General features: G+C 42.7%; 1 protein-coding gene across 1 annotated transcript in view; it reads left to right on the plus strand.

The window, feature by feature from the left end:
- The window catches only part of DUSP16 (dual specificity phosphatase 16), a 77415-nt gene extending 66991 nt beyond the window's left edge, over window positions 1-10424 (plus strand). The window contains exons 6-8 of the mRNA XM_058558735.1: window positions 3759-3918; window positions 7087-7210; window positions 9159-10424. Coding sequence (XP_058414718.1) covers window positions 3759-3918; window positions 7087-7210; window positions 9159-10335 — 1461 coding nt within the window. The 3' untranslated portion in view covers window positions 10336-10424. The remainder of the gene's footprint in view (window positions 1-3758; window positions 3919-7086; window positions 7211-9158) is intronic.
- The last annotated feature ends 958 nt before the right edge of the window (window positions 10425-11382 follow it).

Consider the following 11382-nt stretch of genomic DNA (forward strand, 5'->3'; position numbering starts at 1 on the left):
CTGGATAATTGATTTAATAAATAGATTTTTCTAAAGTAAAATTTTTATAAATCAAGTTATTTACTATTGAAATTATTCCATTTATTTCTCATTTCATTTTTTGTTTAAATTATTTTATCATCACTCAATTTCAACACATTAATGTCTTTTTTCCCCTCCCCCTTTGCCAGTTATCTAAAATAAAGCTACTATTTAAATGCATCTTGGGCCGGCCCCGTGGCTTAGCGGTTAAGTCCGCGCACTCCGATGCTGGCAGCCCAGGTTCGGATCCCGGGCGCGCACCGACGCACCACTTCTCCGGCCATGCTGAGGCCACGTCCCACATACAGCAACTAGAATGATGTGCAGCTATGACATACAACTATCTACTGGGGCTTTGGGGGGAAAATAAATAAATAAATAAAATGTTTAAAAAAAATAAATGCATCTTTTATGGTACCTTGTTCTATAAGTGAAGAATACTTTTGAGGTATAAACAGCGTTGTAAGCTGGGATTATTGCTGTTGCTGAAATCAGTCAGAACTGCCCTTTCCCATGATCCTTGCTGTGCAGCCGTGGCTGCGCTGTTGCAGTTGCGTGCGTGGGGCGGTCAGCGTGAGGGCCGTGGACGTGCGTGTGGGCAGCCCGTCCTCAGCCCATGGCAGGCAATGGAGTAAACGTGGCAGAGGGACCAGCTCTGTAATGCCTCCAGCTGCAGTTGCGGTGACAGTAAGGATCAAAGGGGGCCAAATAAGACTGGGATAAGTCCCTTCAAGCAGCTGTCTGGCATCCTGAGGCCCTCCGAGAGTCTGTTCCAAGAGTCCTTGCCCAGAGGTGCTCCTTTACTTTCTACTTTTGTTACAGTTAAAAAGGGTAAAAAAGAATGAAATTAAAACTTTATATTCTAATACTTCATTTAGTTAAAAAAAAGTGGGTGTAGGCTAGTTACTTTATTGCTCCGTCTAATTTGCTTTAAGAAGGACTTCAGGAGAGTACAGCCATTCAGAGGACAGATGCTGGAGATGAGTATGCTCGGATGTGGATTTTGACTCTGTTCCACTTGCCTGCTGCCTAACTTTGGAAACATTGTGTAACCTCTCTAAGCCTCAGTCCCCCCCCCCCCCGCCCTTTTTTTTTGTGAGGAAGACTGGCTCGTCCAGTGCCAATCCTCCTCTTTTTGCTGAGGAAGATTAGCTCTGAGCTAACATCTGTGCCCATCTTCCTCTATTTTGTATGTGGAATGCTACCACAGCATGGCTTGATGAGCAGTGGGTAGGTCCATGCCTGGGATTCGAACCTGTGAACCCCGGGCCACTGAAGCGGAGCGTGTGAACTTAACTCCTATGCCACTGGGCTGGCCCCTCAGTTTCCTCATTTTTAAAATGAGAATAACAACAGTACCCACATCAATGGGTGGTTGTGAGGATTAAAGGAGACAGTCCATTTAAATGCTTAGCATAGTAGCCTGCACATAGTAGGCATTCATTGAATGTTAGAAGGTATTTTGTTAATATGTGCCATGTGCCATAATAGTATGTTATTAATAGGCCTCTAGCAAAGGTACCCAACAAGTATTTTTTTATTGAATTAAGGTTAAGTGGTCATTTCTACAAAATGTAGGTTATTAGGCTACTTGTCAGAGGTGTCCATTGTTTTATTGTTCCTATGGGGAAATCAAATTGGATAGTCATTATTGACCTGTGACATGTTTTGTCCTTAGTGAGAACTGCCTGTTGATTGTGTGTAGCAGACAACACAGTTAGTCTCAGCCCCTTTTCTCAGAACTGGAAAGTGATGTTACTACTTCCTTTTAATTTAATAAATTTTTGTAGTTCTGTTGGTGGAAAGGAGAAAGAAATATAAAATGGTTCCTGTCTTTAAGGACCGTTGGTGAGAAAGGCCTGAACCTTTCCAGTGACCTTTGCTGTTCTACAGGCCAGACACTGTGGTTGGTCAGACAGTGGTAGATAATCTCAGCGTAGAAAAACAGATGTGACCTTTGCTACATGTACAAACGTTTAAAAGTTTAGCAGCAAACACCATTAAGATCTTCACAGCCTGATGATTAACCTACAGAAGCACACGAGACATCGGAAGACTGGAGGGTCGGTCACTCTCAGAAGCTCGCCTGGTTCCAGAAGCTGTTTCTTGACAATGTCGTCTCAGTTGATCAAGGGCTGCACACATGATCTGGATTTATTAAGTCTACTTTTTATGTAAAATAAAGTGTATTTATTATGCCAAATGCGGTAAATGAAGGGATTAGGGAATTGGCATGTTTCGGGAGGGTAAAGTAGGAAGGAAATTACCCACTGTCTTTCAGGTAGTTGGAAAAGACTTGTAGAGGAGGTAGCATTCCAAGAAATGGAAGAAGTGACCAGAGTTGCTTAGAAGAGAATTATTTCAGGCTTAGAACATTTCCTGAGAGGAGCAATGGGTGATGAAACGGAGTGGGACTTGCCTGGAAGATGGTGGACCGAGTGTTAGGTGAACAAACACGTACGTATTGAATGCAGCTGTGTACCTGGTGCTAAAGGGAGAAAAACAAGCAAGAATCAGTCCAAGATCTCACTACTTCACTACCTAATGGGAGAGACAAGAATACCCACAGTACGCTGGGTCCTTCTCTGTAGTGTGAATTATGCATCAGGGGGACGGAGTTCATAGTAGGGTTAATTTAAACAAAGTGGGAAAAGTGGAAGAGAATCATCAGGAAGAGGACCAGCGCCTGCTAGGCACAGGAGCAGTGTGAACAGCAGCACGGAAGGGTGTGAACATGTGATGTTTGGGGATGTGGAGGTTGTATGGGACAGGGGCAGGCAATGAGACACGATGGATAAAGCACTTAGCCCGTGTTTGATGATAAGAAAGGGTACTCCAGCTTCTGTTCAGTGTATGGTTTGGGGAGGAAAACTGCAGACGTCAAGAGCTCCCTGTGGCTCTTTGTCATCATGGTGAGGGCTGACTACTGAGGGCGACTGGGAATAGAGGAGAGGATAAATAGGAGAGGGGATACCGTAAGGATTTGGCAGATATGTGGATGGGGGTCATGAGAAAGAGAAACGAAATGAAATGATCCTATTTTCTAGCTCAAGTGTCTGGGTGGATGTTATTACCATAAACCAATGTTGGATTACAGAAAGGAATCAGGAACTTGGGGCAGAGAGAGGAGAAAGATAGTGTGTTGAGTTTCTGGCATTTTGAGTTTGAAGGGCCTGAGGACCATCCAGTAGGTAGTTGGAAATACGGGTTGGAAATTGAAGAGGATTCAAGAGTCATCAGCAGGTAGAGCTGATAATTAAAGCTGTGGAAATAGATTCAGCTTTCAAAGAGAGTATTTAGAGAGAGAAGACTGCCTAGTACGGTGTCAGAGAACAACCAGCATGTTCAGTTTGGGAAGAAAGGGTTCTTGTTGTGTGTGCATATATTCTCAAGTCATGGTAAATGGTTGTGGTTTTATTTTGTATTCTTTATTCCGCTTGTCTCTCTAGTCATGAAGATACTAGAGAGTTGACTATACTGATGATGTGTGATCTTCATGCATACTATTTTAAAACAGCCTTTTGTGCCCTTAAAAAAAAATCTGCTTTGAACTTATGTCTCTGAATGTCGTCGTGCCTGCTCAGCTTTTGGATTTTACCGATTGAATGAACTCTGATTATTTCAAGGAAATTAGTAACTTTTATCATTATGATCAAACTTTGCTCTTTCAAAATGATTGTGTGTTTTGTAATGAGTGTGTATATTATTAGTCACTTTTACTGCTCATCCCCTCGTAGGAGCTGATGCAGCAGAATGGGATTGGTTACGTGTTAAATGCCAGCAACACCTGCCCCAAGCCCGACTTTATCCCCGAGTCGCATTTCCTGCGAGTGCCTGTGAATGATAGCTTTTGTGAGAAGATTTTGCCGTGGTTGGACAAATCAGTCGATTTCATTGGTAAGTAGCTCAAGTAACATCACAGGTCCTTTGGGTTATAGTCTCGTGTGTAAGTGTACCCCCTCTCTTCCTCCCCTTTGTTTTTCTTTAGAGAAAAGGAGCCTATTTCGGAGATTTCAGAAATCCAAAAACAACACATGATGCTGCTTATCTCATTTAGTTGCCACGGCCACCTGTGTGTGCCATGCCGTCCCTAAGGGACCAGCCATGTGACATTCTAGCTAACTTAACACCACCCAGGTTAAGCGGATGGGATCTGTGATTATGTATTTGTAAGTGTTTGAAAATCAGTTCCACTTTTAGGGTTAAATATTTTACCCAGTTTCTCAAATCCTATAAAAGACTTTGGAAACTGGTGGCATTCCTCAAACTGTTTTTGCCTTGCTGCTATGTTTTCCCCAGAGAAAAGTTAAACCCTGTGAAAACAAATCCCATTACATTTAAAATCTTTATGTCACAAGATTTCTAAGCCTCAGTCCATGTGCCAATAATTTCAAGTAGTTACTGGATCTAATAAAATTCCAGCACACACACTTGCTCATTTCCTCGGCGTTGGTTGTGACGAGATCTGATCTGTACATACTTTGTTCTGCTCACTGGGCCTGTCAGTCCTGGAGCCTCCCTGACTTTTGGCTTCAGGTGCTATTGTGACATTTGAGCGCCACAGGATCAGGTCTGCTGGCAGTAAACTGGTGGGGTGTATGTGAAATGTGGTTTCAGTGGAGGAGAATCACTGCTGGCTCCTGAGCAACGTAACAAGGTGTGACTCTTGGTGCTCCATGGGAGGAGTTGTGTTATTTTCTTCCCCCTAGTCACATAAGTGTAAGCACTCAAATCCATAATTAAATACTCTGAATTGGTTACTGTAGTTTTTTTTTTAAAAAAAGAGCTAGTTCCTTTTAAAAAGTGAAGTTATGTAAATTAAACCTCTCACTATATCCTTTCACCTGTGAGAGGAATTTTCTAGATGATGTTTTTGGAACTTTGGATAATTCTGAAACAGTTCTCTTTTTTTCAAGATTCCAGATTGCCAAGAGTTTTCACCTTTAATTTACATTCTGTGAACCATCTGAAGATAAATGGCTTAGATAATTGACATTAAAATAATCACAAACAAAACTCCCCACATTAATCCCCCCACCATTGTACTTCTAGGAAATAGTCAGCATATCATTCAGTTTTGCCTCTTGACAAAATAACAATTTTGGTTAATGTTCCCATTGTATGTCACATCAATCCAGAGACATTTGGCTCTAATTTCAGCTAAAAGTTCGATTTCAGGATCTATTTAGAAGAGAACCTGATTCTGTTAAGTCATAACAATGTCAAAGCTTTAGGAGGGTTGGCAGAAAAGAGAGAATATGAGTAACTTTGCTGCCAACATAGTTCTTCTCTCGTGGGAGATATTGGAGTCATCCTGCCACTTTTAATTCATACAAAAGGAATTTTACCATGTTGCAAGTTCGTTCAATACACACATACAAACACATCATAATTTATTTGTAACATCTGAAAATATTTTTACTTAGCAGTACTTCACTTGGTTGGCCCTATTTACTAGGGCCACCGTCCTTATCCCACCCAGATAATTCAGGGCAAAATCTCCAGCCCGTTTTTGGAATCCAGCCCACATGTGCTCCTCCAGGGCGTTTTAAGCCATCGTTAGTCATGGCAGAGTATGTCATTTGAAGACACCCCCTCATACCAGGATGTAATAACTTGTAGGCCCGTAGGTTTTTTGTTCTTGTTACTTAGGTTAAATTTCAGTAAGTGTCTGGGTTTGTTGAAAGGACTCACATTTTCATGGAGTTTTATGTCTATTTTTAGTTAATGTAGGCAGCAGTAAACACGGTTTGCCTGTTTGTGCTGTGGGACCCTCATGAGGTGCCCCCAGTCCCAGCTGGCTGCTGGTGCGGGCTCTCCTCCCTCCTCGCTGTCTCCCTGGCTCCTGCCCCACCTCACCACACCTAACTCATGACTTTGCATGTAGGCAATACAGAGAGGTAATTAAGAGTCTGTACTTTGGAGCCAAACTGTATTTGAGTCCCGTCTTCCTTGGTTATTAGTTAAGTGATTTGGGGTAAGTTAACTTAAAACGTCTCTGTTCCTCAGTTTCCTGATTTGGAAACTGAAGATACTGTATCTACCTTATAAGGATATTGTGAAGATTAAAATAGATAATGTATGTAACCCTGCGAACCCTGGGCCACCAAAGCAGAACATGCTGAACTTAACCACTGTGCCACCGGGCTGGCCCCCTCTCCCTTTTTCAATTTTTTTAAAGTTACGTTATTATTTTTTTTTCTGTGAGGAAGAAAACATCTGTTGCCAATCCACCTCTTTTTGCTGAGGAAGATCGGCCCTGGGCTAACATCCATGCCCATCTTCCTCTACTTTATATATGTGGGACGCCTGCCACAGCATGGCTTGATAAGCAGTGTGTAGGTCCACGCCCAGGATCCGAACCTGTGAACCCCAGGCCACCGAAGCAGAGCATGCGAACTTAACCACTACGCCTCCAGGCCGGCCCCTCCCTGCTTTTTAAATAGTAGTAATGTTATGTCACATATGTTTGAAATGAAAAAATATTCTTAGAAATTTAATATCTCTTCTGTATCTCAAATCACTGTGTTGTACAACCTTAAAGTAATACAATGTTATATGTCAATTATATCTCAAAACTGGAAAAAAATTTAATATCTCCTACATAACTAGAAAAAAGTTGAAGTGTCATGGGTAAACTAAATATTAGCTAAATCTTAGGATTTTGGATGTTATTTTCTTTGTACTTTTCTGTATTTCTGAAATTTTCTACACTAAACAGGGAGAATCACATAATCACAATGTAGGATTTATACTCAAGGAAAGTTATTAAAATAATAAATAATGTAAAAAATACATGATGAAAAGTACTGACTAAGAGTCAGACCATCTGAGTTAGGGACAAACTGCTCGTTAACATTTTGGACCTTCATTGTCCTATATGTAAATAGTGGGCAAATTATCTTCCACTATCTCCTTAAAAGAATATTGAAAGGAAAAATAGGTGAATAAATGAGATTTACTTTGAGTTGTCAGATGAAAGACATTGAGTAAGTAAATGGAAACAAGATTTCACTGCTGAACGAAGTTGTTGTTAGTGACCCTTCTTGAATTTGACTCGTACAGAGAAAGCGAAAGCCTCCAATGGGTGTGTCCTCGTGCACTGTTTAGCTGGGATCTCCCGCTCCGCCACCATCGCTATTGCCTACATCATGAAGAGGATGGACATGTCCTTAGATGAAGCTTACAGGTGAGGGCACGAACCACACCTGTGTGATTGTCTTTTCATTTGACCCGAAACATGAAGAGCTATGATGGTGAGAAACCAAATTAAAGCAGATCATGATGATTTTAGTTACACTCTTGTGACTGTGGATTTTTAAATGGTCTTTCAAAGACTGGAGAAGAATGCATTTTTATAATGTAGCATTAATTCTACCCTAATGTGTGTTAGATTCATCCTCGACTACTTTTTAAGTTTAAGAAACAAGAAATCCAGAGATCTGTATCCTGTTATGTGAGTTTATATTTTTCCCTAATTGAGGAAGTACCATTTCTTCTAATTGACATATGGGAAAAAACCTCCTGGAGAATACTCATTATAGAATTTCTACTCTACTTCAAATTTGTGTCTCTTTCACTGTGAGGAAAGAGCCTGATACATGCAAGTGTAAAACCAAATAATTGTCAAACTCCATTCACTGAGTAAAATCTCCTCCCTTCTGGAGTTGCCCAGATTTTGCAGTGTGTAATTTTGACTGGGTTGACCCCTGCTTCTCAAAATGTGGGGCAAATGGCAATAGCACCAAGGACTGGGGTTTTGTTTAGTGGTTGGTGAATCGGAGTCCTCTGCATGTCTTGTTGGGTAGAGCTGGTTACTTTTCATGTGATAAAGGATCAATAAATGTAGTCGCATGGAGCAGGCCTGTTGTAACTATTGAACTTTTTCTCAAAGTGGAAAATTTGGAAAAAAGAAACAAGCTGCCTGAACAGCTTCTCATTTGAGGAAGAAGCCTGAGGAGATGAGTCCTCCATTTGTCTGCACCAGCCCCCTCGTCCTCCATTCGGGCTCTTCTCTCTGAAGTCCTCTTGCGCCACGTAGAAACCAGAAGAAAAGGCACCTTCATATCTTGTTACGAAGTCCTATTATAAGGATCCTGCCTTTATACTTGTTCTAGTTGAGCCAGTTATTTCTGGCTTTGTTAATTTGCTTTAGGTTACTCAATTGCCAAGGAGTTTATTTTTGATTTTTCTCTTTCCGTATTCAATACAAATTTTCAGTGTAGTTTCACTCTGCATCTTCTGAGAAGTGTCTCTGAGGGTCAGGGGCCACTAAAGAATGTCTACTGTCTATAAGAGTCTTTATTTCTGCAGTGAAACATACAAGCTATTTGTTACAAGTTTCGACCCCCTGATGAATCTTCTTTAACATGGTGGTTACACAAATGGACCCAGACATTAGACCTGGTTTTGAATCGCAGTGCCATCACTTAGTAGCTGTGTGATTTTGGGAAAGTCACTTAAGGACTGTGTGTACCTAAATGATGGGGATAATTACACCCACCTGACTTAGGGTAGTTTTGAGGATTGAATAAGATAATGCTCTGTTTAATGTATTTGCATAGTGCTTAGCACACAGAGACCATTTTGTGGCTGGTTACTCTGTCATGTTGAGTACAAAGAGAAGGAACTCAGAAATGCATGCTTTGATGCTCTGACCATCTGATACCCTCTTCTTTGGTCATTAATTAAGAATATGAAATGTTTTGAGGAAGTGACTGGGGGCTTGGAGAAGCATGATATTGGAAAATTGAAGCTGGAGAGTGGCTGTTATACTGCACTTCTGATGGTGGTACCATGGGGGGCATGTTGGGGGGCAGTCCTGGTGGTGAGGAAAGAATCATCTCTTACCAGTTACATTGGAAGACTTGGGTCCTTGAAAATAAGGGGGCTAAAACGAGGGCTTTTGGGACCTGGCCCCCCTCTTTCTAGGATGCTCCAGGGGCATGTTATAAAGCTCCCCCAATGAAGAGGCCCTTGTATTCTCCACCTTGAGGTGTCTCCTTGATTAAACCAGTCATCTTCCAAAGGTATTTGGGAGGGTCTAATAATTCCCTATCTCATTTATTCTCTTAATATATTAAGATAAAATGTGGTTATAAAATTCAAAATTTTTTGTTTTTTTCCTCTCTTCATAGATTTGTGAAAGAAAAAAGACCTACTATATCTCCAAACTTCAATTTTCTGGGCCAACTCCTGGACTATGAGAAGAAGATTAAGAAGCAGACTGGAGCATCAGGGCCAAAGAGCAAACTCAAGCTGCTGCACCTGGAGAAGCCGAATGACCCTGTCCCTGCGGTCTCAGAGGGTGGACAGAAAAGCGACATGTCCCTCAGTCCACCCTGTGCCAACTCTGCTACCTCAGAGGCAGCAGGGCAAAGGCCTGTGCACGCTGCCAGTGTGCCCAGCGGACAGCCATCACTGTTGGAGGACAGCCCGCTGGTACAGGCGCTCAACGGCCTCCACCTGGCCTCAGACAAGCTGGAAGACAGCAGTAAGCTCAAGCGTTCCTTCTCTCTGGATATCAAATCCGTTTCGTACTCAGCCAGTATGGCAGCGTCCTTGCATGGTTTCTCCTCATCAGAAGATGCTCTGGAATATTACAAACCTTCCACCACTCTGGATGGGACCAACAAGCTATGCCAGTTCTCTCCAGTTGAGGAAGTATCAGAGCAGACTCCAGAAACCAGTCCCGATAAGGAGGAAGCCAACATCCCCAAGAAACCTCAGACTACCAGGCCTTCAGATAGCCAGAGCAAGCGATTACACTCAGTAAGAACCAGCAACAGTGGTGCCACCCAAAGGTCCCTCTTATCTCCGCTGCATCGAAGTGGAAGTGTGGAGGACAACTACCACACTAACTTCCTTTTTGGCCTCTCCACCAGCCAGCAACACCTCGCGAAGTCTGCCGCAGGGCTGGGCCTCAAGGGCTGGCACTCGGATATCTTGGCTCCCCAGACCTCCACCCCTTCCTTGACCAATAGTTGGTATTTTGCCACAGAGTCCTCTCACTTCTACTCTGCCTCAGCCATCTATGGAGGCAATGCCAGTTACTCCGCCTACAGCTGTAGCCAGCTGCCCACCTGCAGTGACCAAGTCTATTCTGTGCGCAGGCGGCAGAAGCCAAGCGACAGAGCTGACTCGCGGCGAAGCTGGCACGAAGAGAGCCCCTTTGAAAAGCAATTTAAACGCAGAAGCTGCCAGATGGAATTTGGAGAGAGCATCATGTCCGAGAACAGGTCGCGGGAGGAACTGGGGAAGGTGGGCAGCCAGTCCAGCTTTTCGGGCAGCATGGAGATCATCGAGGTCTCCTGAGAAGAGAGGCTCTTGTGACTTCTATGGACAGTTTTTTTCTTGTTCACAAAAAATATTCCCTGTAAATCTGAAATATATATATGTACATACATATATATTTTTGGAAAATGGAGCTATGGTGTAAAAGCAAAAGATGGATCAACACCGTTGTTCTCTTAACATCTGCATTTGAGAGATCTGCTAATATTTCTCCCAACAAAAGTGGAAGGGCATATGCTAGATTCCCCCCCAAACAGCTGAAACGGTTTTCTGCAATGAATTGCACATCCTCTTGTGCTTACTGAATCAAGTTCTATTTGGTGTTGGAGACAGAATCCCCTACCAGTTTCATGTTGCGCTACAAAGAAATCTCAAATGCTAGTCTTTGTCCAGTCCCTTCCATAGTGCACCTTAGCGCTGAGACTGAGCCAGCTTGAGGGTCGGGTGGGTAGACCCTATTAGGGACAGAACCTAATGGTAAATCCAAGAGAAATGATCACATCCAAAGCTGACTAACAAATTCACGCTCACCTGACAGCTGAGTGACACGAGCATCATTCTGCTGGACGGACCATTAGGGGGCCTTGCCAAGATCTCCTTTAGAGCAAACCCAGTACCTCAGACCGAAAGTCGGGCCTTTCACCACTCCCATGTCTGGTAGCCCGTGTTCTAGGCATTGTGAATAATAGGTAGGTAGCTAGTCACACTTTTCAGACCAATTTCAACTGTCTATGCACAAATTTCCAGTTGGGCCTGGATGGAGGTAGTTCAGTTTTTCTTTCTTCTTCTCAGCTTTATGAAGAAAGAGAAGGGAAACCATCTGGGATTCAATTTAACAGCCAGGAATCTGGCAGCATAATGATTTAAGCTAAGGTTGGGAGGCTAAGCAAGTCTGCCTCCCTCTTTATAAATCAAAGAATTGTTCAAAATGGGATTGTTAATCCTTGAAGTAAAGATTAACTTGGTTTCAAGCCCGATGTGAATTTACTTGGTAGCAGAGCAGCAGCACCTTCAAGTTCTCAGCCAAAGTAGATGTTTTTCATTTGTTTCATCGCACAGATACATTTT

Source organism: Diceros bicornis, chromosome 17, assembly GCF_020826845.1.
Source record: "Diceros bicornis minor isolate mBicDic1 chromosome 17, mDicBic1.mat.cur, whole genome shotgun sequence".
Lineage (NCBI taxonomy): Eukaryota > Metazoa > Chordata > Mammalia > Perissodactyla > Rhinocerotidae > Diceros > Diceros bicornis.